This window comes from Pristis pectinata, chromosome 7 (assembly GCF_009764475.1).
Source record: "Pristis pectinata isolate sPriPec2 chromosome 7, sPriPec2.1.pri, whole genome shotgun sequence".
Classification (NCBI taxonomy): domain Eukaryota; kingdom Metazoa; phylum Chordata; class Chondrichthyes; order Rhinopristiformes; family Pristidae; genus Pristis; species Pristis pectinata.
Genome location: NC_067411.1, coordinates 19,355,766 through 19,374,045, shown reverse-complemented (window position 1 = coordinate 19,374,045; position 18,280 = coordinate 19,355,766). Strand labels below are relative to the sequence as shown.

At 40.7% G+C, this 18,280-nt stretch overlaps 1 protein-coding gene across 1 annotated transcript in view; it reads left to right on the top strand.

Moving 5' to 3' along the window:
- The window catches only part of enpp6 (ectonucleotide pyrophosphatase/phosphodiesterase 6), a 55,914-nt gene that overhangs the window by 14,715 nt on the left and 22,919 nt on the right, over positions 1–18,280 (top strand). Inside the window, exons 3-4 of the mRNA XM_052020529.1 lie at positions 2,796–2,907; positions 14,328–14,469. Of these exons, the coding sequence (XP_051876489.1) occupies positions 2,796–2,907; positions 14,328–14,469 (254 nt within the window). The remainder of the gene's footprint in view (positions 1–2,795; positions 2,908–14,327; positions 14,470–18,280) is intronic.

Below are 18,280 nucleotides of genomic sequence, written 5' to 3'. Positions count from 1 at the left end.
AACAAATCCCATTGATAACTGCTGATAAAAACTCTGATGGCTCAGGGTAAGCCATACTCTTTGGCCTAGAGAGCACTGTTAAAACTGACAAAACATTGAAGAAATTGTACTTAATGGTAATAGATGTACATAATGGTTGGGTGCCTACAACTGTCTCAGATATGAGCTTGTTGCAAATTTCAGGACCCTCTAATGTCACTGAACTGATGTTACAGGTTTTGTTTGCATATCACTGTGTGCAAAAGAAAATAAGTTATTCGAATCTGAGTCTGGCAGACCAAGAGCTATGTGCTGGATCTGAGCTCTCGATTTTTAAATACTCTTTTCCTCATTGGCTGTGCCGGCACACTGAAGGCAATGCTATGTTTTCTCATTGATATTTCTCTTCATTAAGAGGTGGCCCAGTATCTGTGGCAGGATCATGGTTACTGGGTGACACAGAGCAGAGAAATCTGCCAGAACCTACTTTCACCAACTCTGCAATGTGACTACCTGCTTTTACAATGCCAGCTTCAAGCAACATTGAAACAGTGTTTAAGAAAAAAAATGTTATTTGGAAAAATAAGTCAGCACTTGTTAAAAGTGGAACTTATGTTCTGTATGGGTGTGACTACTGTGACCCAGTTTTTAAACGCAATGCACCTGACTTTATCAGTCTGAAAGATTGGTCAGCTGTGGGTTTGCGAGGAGGGTGTGGCGAAAGATGCAGGGGTCCTTGTCACGTTTCATCCCCGGCAGCAGCGTAACAGAGGATTCTCTGATCTACGGGCTCTTCCCGGGGACACACACAGAGACGGACATCAACTGCTGCTGGAAGGTCATCAACTCGGTGAAAGATGCCCTTTGGTCTGCCAGAAAATTGTTGGTCTCCCGGCACTGCGAGATGTCCGTAGGGGAATGCTGCGGACTGGCACATTCCAGGTTGCAGGAGTACGTGCTGAGGGACACACTGGAGCTGGGTGCAGCCAGCGTGAGGGCTCGGTGGGGAAGGATGACAGTTTAGGGTTCTTCTGCCACAGGAGAAGGAGGGGCGAGGTCAAGCGAAGAAGCCGCTCAAATGTTGTAAATATGGGATTGGGGTATCACCCCAGGGAGCCACACGTGTGGCATTGGTGCTGTGTTTTTTATATATAAAAAGGTAACACTAAGAATTGAACTGTACACGAATGTAAAGGTTTGAACAGTTTTATTATTGTATATAGTTTCTTTTATTATGAATAAAGTTTATTTTGATAAAAAAAAATTGGTCAGCCTGTGGGGGAGAGATGTGAGCAGACCTACTCTTTCCCACTATTTGTGAGACTTCTCTGGCTACAGGAGCACGTTCAGCCACATGAAGTTAAGAGGGGGTATTTGCTGGTTAGCAGTGGTCTGATTTGGCTGTACTGGCATCAGATTGTCATTGCATTCTGTCTGGTGTCACAATCTACCTGTTCTGTATATATCTGACAGACATTCACAGCATGTGCTACTGGTCTAGTGAGGGTGACTCTCATGACAAACAATTCGGCTTCCTTTTCATCCAAATAGGTGTATTGAGCCCCTGAAATTTCACCAAGGAAAATAGTTAATTTACAAGCAATGCAATTCTTTGAACTTTTTCTTTGTTAGTGGTGATCATGGTGCATGTGGTAACAGCATGGAGGTAGCCAGCTGGCTCAACTGGTCTCAGCAGACATTTGTGTTCCACATCAACCTCCTCTCATCCACTTTGATCTCTGGAAACCACATCATGAAGAATATATTCTTTGTAGAAATTCAAGTCCCTTCTCACTGGTTCTTACCTGCCCCATTGAAATCTATTTTTTTTTCATTCATTCAGTAGATAATCTACTTTCATGCAAGTGTACATTTTATTGCAATATTGTAAAATAATGATCTAATTTCTCACCCACGTGTCTCAATGAATTTATTGTTTGTTGGCTCTCATTGGAAACTCAGGCTCATACAGCGTGGAAACTGGCCCCCTAGCCCACTGAGTCTGTATCAAATCAGTGCCCCAAAACTGTAGTTCTACCTCCAATGTCTCTCTCTCTGCTGGGAGATGAGTTTTGGTGAATATGTCCAAATGTTTTTTTATAGGGAGCAAGGGCTAGAAATTTGGTTAAATTCAATCTTTTAGCATTCTGTGTATACAAATATATTTTTTCCCGGAGTGTAATGTGTTTATGGTGAATTCGGGGTTGAACTCAGGTGTCCTGAGCAGCTCCTGGCCCAGCAATGGGAACCAGACTTGTATAAGTCTCCTTTATTTATTTACCTCTGTTCCTTCTGCAACTTGACCCCCCCCCCCCCCTTTCCTGCAAGGTCCCATTCCCAACTTCTCAAACTCACAACCCCCACTTGAGACCCTTCAGTTATTGATCCCTTGGCTCTGATCACCTGCATTGATTGTTTCACAATGCCCGCCACCTACCCCCAGTTAACATCCACCCTGCACAAACCCTGACCTCTGAGTCCCAAATCGCCTTTGGTTACTGTCCAATTTTTCCCTGGCACTCTTTCCAATTCATTCTTCTTTCCCCTGCGACTGCCCTAACTCAGCCCCAGCCCCAGCCCCAGGCTTGCCTGTTTTCCTCCGTGTGCTCTGCACTGGTGCAACATGTGAAGGAACGGCCTTACCCTTGTGCCCAGGAGCTCAGCACCACTGAACTTCAAAGTGGTGGGCCCACGACCGAAAGGTTTGTTGGTGAGACATGCTGCTTCTAATTAATGCAACTCAGATGGGCAGCAGTGGATTTCTAAAGCTAAAGTCAACAAGGAAGGCTATTGAATCATTGTTTTTGCTTTATCAGGTTGTGAGGTTGAGATTCGGAATGTGAAGCCAACATACTGCCGGGAATACCACTACGACCTATCCGACAGCAACTTTGAGGCTGCCGTTTCAGATGCTATTGATGTGCTGAGGTAGGACATCTTGATATACCACTCCGGGATCCACTGTTACTTTGATTTTGCTGTCCTATTTTGGGTGGCCTTCTGGAGGATGGGCATAGAGAACCTCCCTTCCTATTTTTTTATCATCTCTGAAGTTAGTTCTGCCAGATGTGCTCTTCCCACAGTGCTAACATAGTGACATCAGGAGGCTTAATATTTTGTCATTTCTGCTCCATTTATATTAAGCTGACTGCCATCTGTATAAACAGGCTTTCTACTTGATGCTGTAGGAAGTGAATGTGAATTTAAATAGCCACTGGTGACTCAAACTGTAAGTTTTCCCACCATTCTGTGGATGTTATTTTCTTAATTTATCACTGCTGAATGCTTCATTCCCACTCTCACTTTTAGTCTAGTTCTTCTGCTGCCTTTTTCATTCCACATCGCCAATCACAAGAACAAACAATCTGCTGGAGGAAAGGCGGATAGAGCAGCTGAAGGAGCACAGTCCTGATGCAGGGTTTCGACCCGAAACGTCAACAATTCCTTTCCTCCCACAGATGCTGCTCGACCCGCTGAGTTCCTCCAGCAGGTTGTTTGTTGCTCCAGATTCCAGCACCTCCAGTCTCTTGTGTTGCCAGCTTGCTCTTATGCTGTGAAACGAGCTCATCCAAAATGTTGGTATTAGCTTTGGGAAAAGTATTCTGCTGTTGCCTGTCATTACCTTCCTGTTGAGATTTGCCTTCAGCTTGTTCCTGGCAGCAGGGAGCCCACCATGCATATTCCATGAGCCATGGGATGATTCCATTGGTATCGGCGGTACTGTATAACATACTCCACTGTATAAAGACTGTCTTACCCATTTTCTGAGTCTTACATGCACTTCAAAATTTCCCCAGGTAATACCAGTGAACCTCAGCTGACTATGCCAATGCTTCCCAAATCTCTTAAATATCAATTGACTAAACCAGAATTTGAGTTCTTGCACAAGGTGTGTTGTGGCTACTTTTAACCCTTGCTTTGAGTAGGTGCAGTATTTGTGCTTATGGACTGCACTGTTGTCATTTCAAGCAGTTCTGTCTTGGAAGTGCCTTCCTCTAATAGGCGAGTTGGTGAAGATATGGCTGTGTAAGTTACCTCATGATCTGATGGAGGTTCAATAAGTCCTCGAATCAGCTGTTTTGGTCACCCTTGCCAGTGGACATGTAACTTGGTAATCCACATTGCTATTTGTGTCTCCAGCTCTCGTAAAAGGAAGGACAGCTTATCGGTTGGAGGGAAATGGTGATTTCCTTGTATTTTTTTGATCCAAAGCCCTGAAACTTTCATCAATTTTTATGGACTCCTAGAACCACTTCCATTGGATTAGACATTCCTGTTTGGGGTGTAAAGTATAGTGATTATATTACTGGATTTGTGATCCTGATACCTAGATTTTTATGAACACAAGCGCAAAGCTTGTCATTGCATTTGGACAATTTGAGTTCTCTTTGAATCCTCCATGTAGTCAATGTTATTCAATGCACATTAGCATGGGAATTGCTATCACAGGATATTCTGTATCATGCGATGTTGCTCTGTTACTGTGCATAACATGGTTAATATTTTTTCACGAATTTATTCATGGGAAGAGACATTGTGGGCAATGCCAACATTTAATATGTACCTCAAATTCCCCTGAACTGAGGAAGCAGGTAAGAGTCAACCACACTGCTGGGTCGAGAGTCACATATGGAGCAGAGGACGATGACAGATTTCCTTCTCTGAAAGATACGAATAGTGCAGATAGGTTACAAAATCTAATAGTTTTACAATCACCATTACTTTTTTCTTACTCCCTGCCCCTCCCTGGTTTATTTAATTACTTGCATTTAATTTTTGTACTTGCTGTAGGGAGAATTGAAATTGTGTCTGTGGATGAATGGTTGCAGCTTCTGGATTTTAATCTGTTAATTTACCCACCATGCTGTCATCTTCTTTTCACTTAGTGATAATGTAGAATAAAATTATTATACTAAAGCTGGTACGGTTTTTGTTTAAAGAGCATGAACTCTTGTGCTCAAAGACCATTAGAAAATTCCCTGTTGTAATTACTTTTGAATTTGTGTATATATTGGAACTTACCTACAAATATTTCAGTTTTCTTCAGTCAACTTTGTGTTGCAAGACAGAGGAATGCCGCAAGTCTTAAAACAAACAGCTATAACCGCGCACTAGAGAAAAATGCTCTATGTCATAGAATAGTGAGGTGTAGATCCTCCATGCAGATCACTGTGGAGGTGAGAGGAGACAATACTAAGCAGGGGCCATGCATGGCGGAAGGAGAGTCCAAATGGAGCTTAAGTTTTGCACCTGCCAGTTTCATAAGGCCAATGGCTGAAGCCTAAAACCAGGCCTTACTTGTGAGCTGCACAAGGCCACCAAAGAAGATGTTGCAAGTATGCAGTAGTCAAAACCCCAGTCAGAGAAGAAATAAAATATAGCAGTAATATGACTTCTGAGTAGTGGATGAAAATTGAACTCTTGTGAATTGAATAATTCACACTGTTTGATCTACTTCTGTTCTTTTTGTACATTTTTTTCTTACAAATACTGAGTGCATTTTCTCTTTGGGACAGTGTATAGTTCTGAATGCACCCTGCGTATTCGGTGTGATAATAAAGCAAGCAAGCAATTATTCTGTCATGGAGCAGTGAAATTCTATCATTAATCATACAAATAACTGGTTACAATTTAAACTGGTGACCAGGATAAACAACCCGGCAGTGCATTTGCTGATTTGTGTACCACTCAGAATGTACTATTGCTGCTGATTTTAATCTAGTGTGTCATATTTCTTGCTGCTTTCTTTGTAACTAACCTGCGAGTTAACCCTTCAGCTGTTGAGTAGGCTGTGAATTCCAACAGTTAATCTAATGATTCGGTCTGTGCAAGCCAATTAATATTGAAAATGTATCCTGTGGACCAAAGCTGTTTACTTGCATATTATTAAGATTGCCACAGTGATAACTACACCCATGCCATTTGATGTGCACTCTGGGTCATCCTTGATCCATGAACCATTGAGAAAAGTGGATTTGCAGGTTTGAAATGGCAGTGACAGGATCTGGAACCACAGATTGCACAAGAAAACATTTGGGTTATACTAAATTATTGAAGAATTACTAGGCATTTCTAAACCATGATTATCTAGCATACCGATCAAGATAACTGTATAGAAACAAAGGCTGCACTGACTGCACATTGCGCTCCACAGCTGAATGTGCTTTTTGAGACAAATGTGTTCCAAGAGCAGAAACTACAGATTATTGAAAGATCCGTATCACAACAACTTCAAAGAGCCTCTGAAAAGGATATCAAACTGCTCTAAATTGCTTGGGTTAGCAAGATCAGTGTCAATTTCAGAGATTAAAGCAATTGAGGAAGAAAAACCACAAAATACAATTGTGAATTTGATTATATTTACATGGTAGAACATATTGCTTGAACCTATCCACAGAGAACCACACTGAGATAAGCAGAACTCAGAACAGTGCTATTATGCTGGTGACTGCTATCCTTGCAAAGCAGGATGACCTGCTAGGGAGAAATGGTATAAGTGGTTTGGAAAATTCAACCATTTTGTGGCAGTTTGATGCTCAGTAAACTCAGTGCATCAGACCTCATCAGACCATGTAGTAAGTATTGAAGCCAGTGTAGAAGTTAGCAACAATGCTGATTATCCTCAGCAATATACAAAAAGTGCTGGAGGGACTCAGCAGGTCAGGCAGCATCTATGGAAGGAAATAAACAGTCAATGTTTCGGGCCGAGTCCCTTCATCAAGACTGGAAAGGAAGAGGGCAGAAGCCAGAATAAGAAGGTGGGGGGAGGGGGAGGAGCACAGGCTGGCAGGTGATAGATGAGTTCAGGTGATAGGCGAGTCCAGGTGAGGGCGGATGGGAAGTGGGTGGGGGAGGGGGGAAGGAAGATGTAATAAGCTGAGAGGTGATAGGTATCCTCAGTATGCATTTGTTATTCACCACATTTATCAGAGCACTTGGCCATGGGTGGCAACTTGTGAATCATATAACAGATGATGAGTAGAGAAATCTTCAACAGTTTTCACTGTTGTCCTTCTCTGAAGAAGTACCAGGATATTTCCTTATAAATGCACACCTTTGACAGTTCATATCTGGTTTCATTGCAAATGGCAATCAAGCCCAAATGTTGACACAACATTCTATGTAATTGCAGTAACTGTGATACTCAGGTGCAGACACAGTGTTATATCATAAGATCACAGAAGCAGTACCTATGACAGACCCCATGGTCAGAAAGTAAACATTGCAGAAAAGCGTATGATTTATGTGAAGATGAATGTCATGTCCAAAGCACTGACAATGAAGTTGCAGTGAAGCATGATGTTTAATACTTGTGTATTACAGCAAAGCCAAAAAGGATGGAAACTGGTCATATAATATGCATCTTCTAGTGATGTTGCACATACTTTGCATGACTTGAACAAAGTTTGCGATGAACTCACCATTGCGCCTACTTCACATCTTATGCTATGAGGTTGTAGATCGATAGAGAGTTGTGACTGTGAGCCACATGTAGACTGGGGCTATTAATATAAAAGATCTTTATTCAAAATGACAAGCAGGCATTCCAGAGAATTTCTCTTGTGAGAATCCCAAATATTGAAGTTTTATAGTCTCTAAGCACAAGGATATAAACAGCCCAAACATTGATTGACAGAACAAATGTCTTTAACCATGCATTAAGTGACAGGATGGCCACTTAATCCCTTCCCTGATCTCATCCTGGGAGTTTCAGTGAGGGCCAATTAACATAAACACTCATTTGTTGTATTTCCCTACTTAGCTTGCAATAGTGCAGACCTGGATTGTCGCACCCAATGGGTGTTTTCAATGTCCTTAACCTATCAATGGATGCTACATTGTTTAATAAAGTACCTTTGTACAAATGTCAATAGAAGAGATTGTCTTAAGTTTCTAAACTATTTCTCTTAAGTGATAGTGTCGGTTTGATTCCTGCTTGTAAATTACATATGAACGGGGTTTTTTTTTGTAGCTTGTTTTCCATGTGTATTAATGGCTGATATCCATGTAACTCCTGATTAGAATTGACATTCAACCCCTAACAGTGTGAGAGGGTTATAGAATGATACAGCACAGAATTGGGCCCTTCAGCCCACCATGTCCATGCCGACCTTTTTGCCCATCTACTCTAATCCCATTTGCCCACATCACATTTGTCCATCACATTTGTCCATCTCGACTAATCAAGCACTTGTCTAAATGTCTCTTAAATGTAGTGATTGTATCTGAGTCCACCACCTCCTTTGGCAGCACATTCCAGATATCAATCATTCTCTGTGTAAAAAAAAACTTTCCCCTCAGATCCCCTTTAAAACCCTTTCTCTCACCTTAAATCTATGCCCTCTTGTTTTAGGTACCCCCATCATGGGGAAAAAATTCTGATTATCTACCCTATCTAAGCCGCTTCTAATTCTATATAGCTCTAACAGGTCACCCCTCAGCCTTCTTTGCTCCAAGGAAAACAAGCCCAGCATATCCAATCTATCCCCATAACTAAAGTCCTCCATTCAGGCAACATCCTGGTGAATGTCCTTGCAGTCTTTCCAGTGCACCACATCCTTTTTTTCTAGACTCTGACCTCACGATCTACCTTGTTGTGACCTCGCACCTTATTGCACTGCACTTTCTCTGTAGCTGTGACACTTTACTCTGTACTGTTATTGTTTTTACCTGTACTACGTCAATGCACTCTGTACTAACTCAATGTAACTGCACCGTGTAATGAATTGACCAGTACGATCGGTATGCAAGACAAGTTTTTCACTGTACCTCGGTACAAGTGACAATAATAAACCAATACCAATATAGGTGTGGTGAACAGAATGGCACACAATACTCCAAATACAGTCTAACCAGTGTTTTGTAAAGTTGCAACATAATGTCCCAACTTTTATATTCTATTCCTTCTTCATCACCCTTTCTACCTGTGTTGCTACTTTCAGGGTACTATGGACTTGAACCCCAAAGTCCCTCTGTTCAATAACATTCCTAGTGCTCCACCATTTACTGTGTATATCTTACCCTGTTTGATTTCCCAAAATCCATCATCTTGCACTTGTCCTGCCCAGTTTTCCATCTGATTTGTATGCTGCTGTAGCCTTAGACTGCCTTCTTCATTATCCACAACACCACCAACTTTCATGTCATTGGCAAACTTACTAAACATACCTCTTACATTCATATCCAAGTCATTAATACATCCCAAACAACGAATGTCCCAGCACTGAACTCTGCAGTACACCATTGGTTGCAGGTTTCTAATCAGAAATGCATTTCTGCATCACCACCCCCTGCTTCCTATCACCAAGCCAGTTAGCCAGCTCACCTTGGATCCCATGTGAAGGAATTGTGTTATCATGCCACTGCACTAATGCAATGTGCTACTGACGTCAGTCAAAAAATGCCATCGTGAAATTGCAAAAAACATTCATTGTTAAGTGAGAAGTCATGATTTCAAGGAATGTGGGAAATAGGAACAGGAATATGCTGTGTAGCCCCATGACCCTGCTCTGCCATTCAATGTGATCGTGGCTGTTCTGAACTAGCTCTGAGCTCCACTTTACTGGCTCAACTCCCCACTGAACCAAGAATTTATCCATCATGACCTTGAATATATTTGACCTGCACTGGTCTCATGATTCTTTGAGAAAATAAATTTCTACTCTTCATCGTCTTAAAAAGTAGGCTCCATACTTTGAAACTGTGACCCCTGGTTCTAGGTTCCCCAGCCAGGGAAAACCTCCTTAGAGCATCTATCTCATCAATCCCCCTCAGAATCTAATTGTCTAACCTGTAATGACTATAGGTCCAAACTGGTCAACCTTTGATCATAAGACAATCCCTTTATTACAGGAGCCAATCTGGTGAATTGAATTGAATTTGCCTCCAATGCAAATAATAAGACCAAAACTATACACAATAGTCCAGGTGTGGTCTCCCCAGCACCTTGTGCAGTTGTAGGAAGGCTCCGTCCTTTTCTTGCATTTGGAGTCTTGGAGTTATAGAGAATGTAAACAAGCCCTTTGGCCCAACTGCAAATAATGAGGATGGATAATGGACTGCCATTCAACAGTGATAACATCCTTCACTGTCAGTGAATCTGAAATGGATAACCACAAAACTGGCATAAAAACTAAGTCATTTCAGTTGATGCAACAGCCAATGACTTTGCATCCTGAAATCCTTAGTTGCTATTCATCAAGTAAGCAGAAATGTTCTTCATATTAGATAGACTTTGTAACAAATTGATATATAGAATGAGAATTAGATTTCTTTTTCAATTTATGTGGCAGAGACAGTAGTTTAGTTATTGCTGTTCTATGTTAGTGCATTTCATTTTTAAGAGTGTGTAGTTCTGAGCATGCCCAGTATGTTGGGTGTCATAATAAAGGAAGGAGCCACTTATTCTACATCAGGTAGCAGAGAGTTTGTTGAATTAATCACATATATCAAAGGCTTATCAGTTCCAGTTTGGAATGACCATACTGATTTTACAATGGTGGCAAGGGAAAGGTGGTGGAACATTGCAGCTGTATTGTGAAACTGAAAATTTCATCTAATTTTCCATTCTGAGGTTTGTCAGATCAGCATTGTGATGACATGTCCGTATACTACCAGATGTTAAATCAGAAGTGGCATCAGATTTTTTTTATCATATACAAAAATTGATATGGTGTGAAAATAGATGCTATAAATATAAGGCATAAATAGCAATTAGAAGAAGCCATCAGGAAAATTACATAATGTCTTGGAAACATCTGTACATTGTGCGGATGATTAATTTAGTGTTGTGTGATGACCTAGTTTGGGATTTACTTGCTTCAAGACTTGGGCAACTCAGCTCAATGAGATCGATTGCTGTTCAAATACAATCTAAAACAGCTGTAGAAGTCCAAGAAAAGATGAGAAATTGGCATTTCTTTCACATACACGTACTCAGAATTAACATCCTGCAATTGTACCGGCATTGCTAGCTGGAGAGTTCAATTTTATTTAATCTTAAGCTTCAACTTCCAAAGTCATGTGATTGTACATTCACATACAGAGAATTTGATTTATATTTGACTACTGGTGTTCACATCCAGGAACAAGAAAGATTGTTCCAGAAACTCAGTGCCCACCAGAGAAAGCTGGATTTGCTGTATACTCTATTTTTTTAATTAATACATGGAATATTGGCAAAAACATATCCCTAATTGCCCCTGTGATTGTGGTATCATATTGACACTCCATATGAACCTACTTCCATGGTGTTATTGAGTACTTTTTATGTGCTCTGATAGTAATGTGTGGTTTCTTGGCTATTTTAAAGAGTCAACCATTACTTTGGATCTGGAATCACATAAAGCCAGAATGGTTACAGGCAGTACAGTTCTTTCCCTAAAGGATCATACAGATTTTTAAACAAACTGACAGCTTCAGAAACACTGTTACTGATGGTCGGTTTATTAGTTAACTGAAATTAATTTCCCCGGCTGTAGTGGACTTGAAATTGCATATCTAGATCATTAATTCAGACCACTGGATTACTAGTCCAATAATTTAACTACTATAAAACTGCAGCCCCTTTTTTGTATAGCTGAAGATACAGGAAAATAAGGCAGTTTTCCTTGGCATACCATTGTACCAGTCTGTTATTATTTAAAATGTTATGAGCAAAGTTAAATACTTTAGATTAAAGCTATGCTCTATCATAGATTACTGACCACTTTGTGTCTTTTATTTTCACTAAATATTCTCAGGGTATGGATAGCAAAGGAAAAGGCAGTTATTACAGACTGTGGTCACATTCCACCATTGATGGAAGAATTGAAAACTTAAACTGGTAGATGAGGTGTCACTTTACTTTGTCCTGGAATTTTTGTGTTCTTGTAGCTGGTCCCATATAGGCAATGGATTACGTTTTGTCCCATTGCTATCTTGTTCCTTTATAGACAGTGGAGAGATTTTGGAAGCGAGAAGGTGAGCCATTTGTATAGACTACCAGTCTCTGCTCTGTTCCAGAAACTACAGTATTTCTATGGTTGGGTCCATATAGAGGGAATGGGATAAATTGGATGGCATTGTATCTGATCAAGGTTGTCAGATTTACCCTGGTTAGGGACAATGGCCAAAATCAACAATCTGCATACTGTTTCCTGGACATAAGTGGAAAATTAGTCAGGAATTCTGCTCCTGCTCTTTATCTGGTGATCCTCAGTAGAAACTTCTTTTGTAAGGGTGCCAAGTGATTACAAGGTTTCTGTCTTATTGTATTAATATGACAGAGAACTGATTAAGATGCTGGAGTTATCACTGCATTTCTGTTAGTATGAGTCATTGCCTTTGGGACAGCTGATATCATTGGACCCTATTTGGATTGCCAAAACCTTTTTTTCACACGGACGCTTTTCACATCAAACTGTGTTCTGATATACTATGGAGGAAAGCAGATCACCTATAACAAGTACACAGTGTCTTCTTGTTTTTGACTGTATGGTTTTTGAAAATGATTGTCCAGCTGTAGCTGATGGCTTTCTCAAGAGTAGTGTTTAACAGTTAATTATTGGCTTTGTTTTTGCAAAAAAGATTTTTCAGGGAATTACACTGCCAAGCACCCTTGGAAAACTTTAGCTTGAACACAGCCAATGAGTGTTGGCTTGCATGCAAGACTCCAAAGCCCAGCAATTCTGTTCTGGGTATCAGCAACAGCCTTTGTTTGTTTCTCTTCTCAGCTGGCAAGCTCTTCCCATGCACACAAATGGATAATTGTGCACCAGTTAGCTCACAGTTAGTAGTAGTCATCTGCACAGCTTTCCTGCTGATTTTCTGAATTCTATAGCTTAATGGGGATCATTGTTCTTTTTGCTGAGTATCACAAGAAGAGGAGGCCTTGTCAAATGTATGCGGGGGGGGGGGGGGGGGGTGGGGGACGTGGAAATGATGCTAAGCTCAACCAAGAAGCCAAGATCAGTTTATATAGAAAAAAACATACTTTTTTAAAAGGACAATTTAGGTTTAACTGTCTTCTTTGCACCGTGTGCTCTGTTCCCTTGTACAAAGAAGAGGCTCCCACCACACCCAGGCCATGAAGTAACTAGGGACATATACCAAACTCCCACTGTAAATCTTCCTTCACTAAGCCTTTACTGATGGGTAGTCTCTATGTGGTCTGAGCCATGACCGTTAACCATTGCCAAACTTGATTCAAGGCTATGCTCAAAGTCTCATTAAAGAAATGCAACATCCTTGCTGACTCCTGGGAATCTCAGACCCATAACTGCTCAAAGTGGAGAAGCAGCATTCAAGAAGGTATTGAGAATCGAGTCCATGCATTGGGAGCATACTGAAGCCCTGCGTAAATGGCAGAAAGAGTGCACCATGTCACAAACTATCCACCCTCTCCTCTTGTCAGGCACCCCTTGCCCATCTGTGGTAGAATTTGTCCTTCCCACATTGGCCTCGTTAGTCACTTCAGAATTTACAAAATGTAGGCAAATCATCCTTAATCCCCAGGGGCTGCTTGAAGATTAGAGATTATACAGAGTTTATTCCTCCAGCCATAAGAGGGTGCCATTACACTTCTCTTTCCTCAATGAAATGTTACAGATCATTATTCATATAGATATTCATACAATTCATTTGAAATTATATCTGTTTACGATTATTATGTTGCATTTTGGTAGCAAAAATTGATAGCAAGAAAGTCATGATTTGAATTTCGAGCCCATTGTGAAATATTCCTTCTCTTCTTTATCTTGCACATATATTTCACGCTCTATAGCAAGGACCCTTGGTAACTTTGATCCTCCCTTGTCCACCCACTGATGTGGGTGCTCCCTCAACATTAACAATGGGATAACAAGATGTGAGAGGCACTTGGGGTGCATTCATCCACAGGAAGAAGGCCTGATGTGCCAAAACTTCAGTGGTCATGTAAACAGGATAAGCACAATTGAGATATTTTAATAATTCTAAACAGGAAATAGCAAATTCTAAAATCACAATGACCCAGTTCAGAAAATTATGCCAGATTTATGAAAAGCTTTGCTTCTCTGTCATTTATGTGTGATTTGGTCATTTCACTCATTTTTGCCTTCACAATTCCAAATCGGTCATGGTTAGATCAAGTCTGTGCCTCTTTCTACAGTATAAAATTTTGATACAGGCCAGCTTGCTGCACTGTTGTAATTTTTTGTAATAAGTAACAATGGGAACTGGTGTCCCTTCCCATTCTTCAAGCATTTCAAAATTGCCATTTAAAATTTTAAGATTGTAGCAAAATGACATGATACGTGATCCTGGAATATGAACTGTACATGTTAAAGATGAGGTTGCCATTATTTAATGGTGATTTGTTATCTGATTAGACAGGGGAAAGCAGATATGGCTGCAGTGTACTATGAGCGCAACGATGTTGAAGGTCACCATTTTGGCCCGTGGTCGAAGCAGAGGATTGAAGCCACCAAAGCATTGGACGAGACTTTAAGAAAAATGAACATGAAAATTAAGGTCAGAAAAATGTGTGGCTGCTTCATTAATACACCTCGTCCTTCTTGTGAGACTCACTTCTTCCTCAGCAGAAGCATCGCTCAATTTTAGATTCCTTGCGGGTAATGTTGAGTTTGTGTATCATTGAATCATAGAAAGTTATGGCTTTTTAAGTATTCACCCTTGTACTTTTTAATGTAATGAGAGCTCCATCTTCACCTGTGACATTCCAGACCTCCATCACAAATTTAATGAATTTATCTTTTCCTCAAATCCTCTCTACCAATAAACTTAAATCCATTTCCCCAGTTAGCATCCTTCCTGCTATCGAAAAATGGTGATACTTGTTCACCCTGTCTAGGCCTTCCATAATTTTATGCTTCTCAATAGAGTCATACAGCATGGAAACAGGCCCTTCTGCCCAAATCGTCCATGCCGATCAATGGAAGTTGGGAGAATACACACCAGTCTTCATTGAGGGGTTAGCGATGGAAAGGGTGAGCAGCTTCAAGTTCCTGGGCGTCAACATCTCAGGGGATCTATGTTGGACCCAACACTTTGATGCAATCATGAAGAAGGCACGCCAGTGGCTCTACTTCATTAGGAATTTGAAGAGATTTGGTATGGTCACCAAAGGCTCTGGCAAATTTCTACAGATGTACGGTGGAGAGCATTCTGACTGGTTGCATCACTGCCTGGTATGGAGGTTCCAATGCACAGGATCGAAAGAGGCTGCAGAGGGTTGTAGACTCAGCCAGCTCCATCACGGACACAACCCTTCCCACCATCGAGGACATCTTCAAGAAGCAGTGCCTCAAGAAGGCGACATCCATCATTAAGGACCCTTACCACCCAGGACATGCTCTCTTCACATTACTACCATCGGGGAGGAGGTACAGGAGCCTAAAGACCCGCACTCAATGTTTTAGGAACAGCTTCTTTCCCTCCACCATCAGATTTCTGAATAGTAAATGAACCCATTAACACTACCTCGTTATTCCTCTTTTGCACTATTTATTTTTGTAACTTATAGTAACTTTGATGTCTTGCACTGCACTGCTGCCACAAAACAATAAATTTCATGACATATGTCAACGATAATAAACCTGATTCGATTCTGATTCTGGTACCTCTCACCAGATTTCTTGTTCCAAAGAAATCAGCCCAGCCAAGACAGTCTCTTCTCATAACTTTAATTTTCTAGCTTTGGCAAAATCCTCATAATTCTCTGCTGCCCCTTCTCTAGTGCTGTCATATCCTTCCCATCATGTTGGGAGCAGAACTGTACACAATACTAGGTTGATTTTGTGCCTCCTATAGTTAAGGAAGTATCCTTTGTGCCTTCTTATCAGTCCATCATGCCGCTATTCAGGGATCTGTGGATATGCACTCCAAGACCCCCATAGTTCCCTTACATTTAATAGTATCCCATTGTTTTCCCTCATCCTGTTTTTCCTCAAATGCTTTAGCACACACTTCTCCAATTGAATTAAATTTATCAATTGTGTGCTCGCCAAACCAGTCCATTGAAAGCTTCCTACAGCTGAGAACATTCTGCTTCAAGATAACCACTCTGCCAATTTTGATAACATCAACACACTCCTTAATCATGGTGCTGGTATTTAAGTCCAAATATATATTTTACAGAAAGCAAGCAGCCTAGAACTGAACCCAGTGGAGTTCCAATGTATAGTGTTCACCCTCCAGGCACTAAAACTGAATTGACCATTGTACTTTGCTTTCTACCTCTGAGCCAGTTTTTAATCCAATTTGCCATTTTTCTCTGGATCCTGTGGGATTTTATTTTCATGATCTATCTGCCATGTTTGTCAAAATCCAAGTATACTACATCAAATGTACTACTCTCATTAGTACTGCTTCTTAATAGCTCAAAAAATGCAGTTTAGTCTGTCATCACCAATTAACTGGACTCTGACAACTTGCACTCATTTCTCAATCACACTTTATTTACTTTGTGCACAAGGAAAACAGTCCAGCCCCTATCACCAAACTATTCTAAAGTTTAAACAAAGAGTTGACTTTTTAAGCAGATGTTGACCAATTGAAATCTTTGGTCACCTTGGAATCTTTCATTTGCATATAAAAATACCAATCACGTTCCATTAATAAAGGTGTTAGTAATCAATAGAAACTATGTTAATGGCCAATAATACCTTAGCGTTAGTAAAGTAATTGTCTAATAGTTAGTGTGTGCCTCGCATCTTTCCTTTGCATCCTTATCTTGTCTTGGTATGCCAGATGGCTTCGGGTCCCAGGCTGTGCAAAGGGGAGTTATGCTCTCAAGGACTTTTCTTGCCTCAGTTGACTGCACACTGTCAGCAAACTATCTCTGCCTGCACATCATTTTAACCCTCGCTTTGCCACCCCATCCATAGTCAGACACAACCTTTCCTTCACAATTTCATGCCAACTGTCTTTGCTTAACCTGTGCATCTCTAAATACTAATCTATGTCTATGCTATTGCTTCCCAAACTTTACTATTCATTTACATCTTTTCTCATGACCACAGGCACTGAAAGTCTGAAATAAAATCAAAAAATACTCAGGCTAGACAGCATCTGTGGAGTGAGAACATAACGTTAATGTGTTAGATTGATGAACTTTCATCAGATGATTATAAATTTATAGTCTCAACATCCATTGCACATTTGTTGATTAGGGTGGATAATTATTAATCAGTGTAATCTTAGGAAGGATGAGAAGGTGCAGAGAAGAATTACTCAAATGATTCAAGCAGTAAGAAGTTTCAGCTACAAGTTTAGAATGAAGAAGTTGGGGTTGTTCTCCTTGGAGGAATGGTTGAGAGGTATTTGATAGAGGTGTACATGATCATGGTGAGTTTTGATAGGCTAAATAGAGCAATATTGTTCCTAATGATTCAAGGATTTGGGGTACTCATTTAAAATTTTGACTAAAAATTACTTGGAGGTTGTGCAGGAAATACCTTTTTAGCTGGTTGTCAGGAATATACTGCCTATAAGGATGTTGAAAACCGAATCAATTCTTGCCTTCACATGGAAATAGGATAGGTAACTGAGAGAGAATAATTTGTAGAGCTGTGGGGAAAGAGCAGGGGAATGGAACTGATGGGATTGTTCCGTTGGATCAGTGGGCTGAATGGTCTCTTCTGCTATAACAATTCTATACTTCTATTAGATATTGAATTACACCAACGTTGGTTATTAGGAACAAAACCAAGTAGGTCCCAGGAATGAAATGGTGATACAAGCCTTCTGTTATACCGCTGAGATAATTTTGAGACTGCCCCATAAAACGAAGTGGTACCCATTGACCCCTGATGATCTCAGTGCCACATCGTCCTATGGTCAAGCAAGTGGAAGGTCTACACTTGAGTCGAAATGTGGGTTGCATTTTCAGTACAAAGAGCTGAAGGAAAACTGTTTAAATTTTGCTTTGCATCATTTGCAGTTGTACTGCTGCCAGCACTGAGTCAAAGCTGTGTGAGGCTGTCCCCGAATGTGGCCTCACACTGGTTACCTAAATACAATGTGCTGTCAGCTTGACAATGTCATTCAATGTAAAGCCTGCGTGTTGTGCACATGCTGTTGATGCCACTGCAATTCCTTTGTGAAGAGTTGTATTTTGTTAGACTGCAGGAGTTCAGCCACCTGATTAATATTAAGTTGGACAGTGAATGTGGGAGAATAGGCAACAAACTAAATCTCCTTCCCATTATTGTGAACCTACATAGATCTGTACCACTCTCAGATGGCTGAGCAGAATAATTTCTTTTGGATGTTCACCCTAATCCCTGCCATGAAGTAAGTGTTAGTTTGGAAAGTAAGGCTA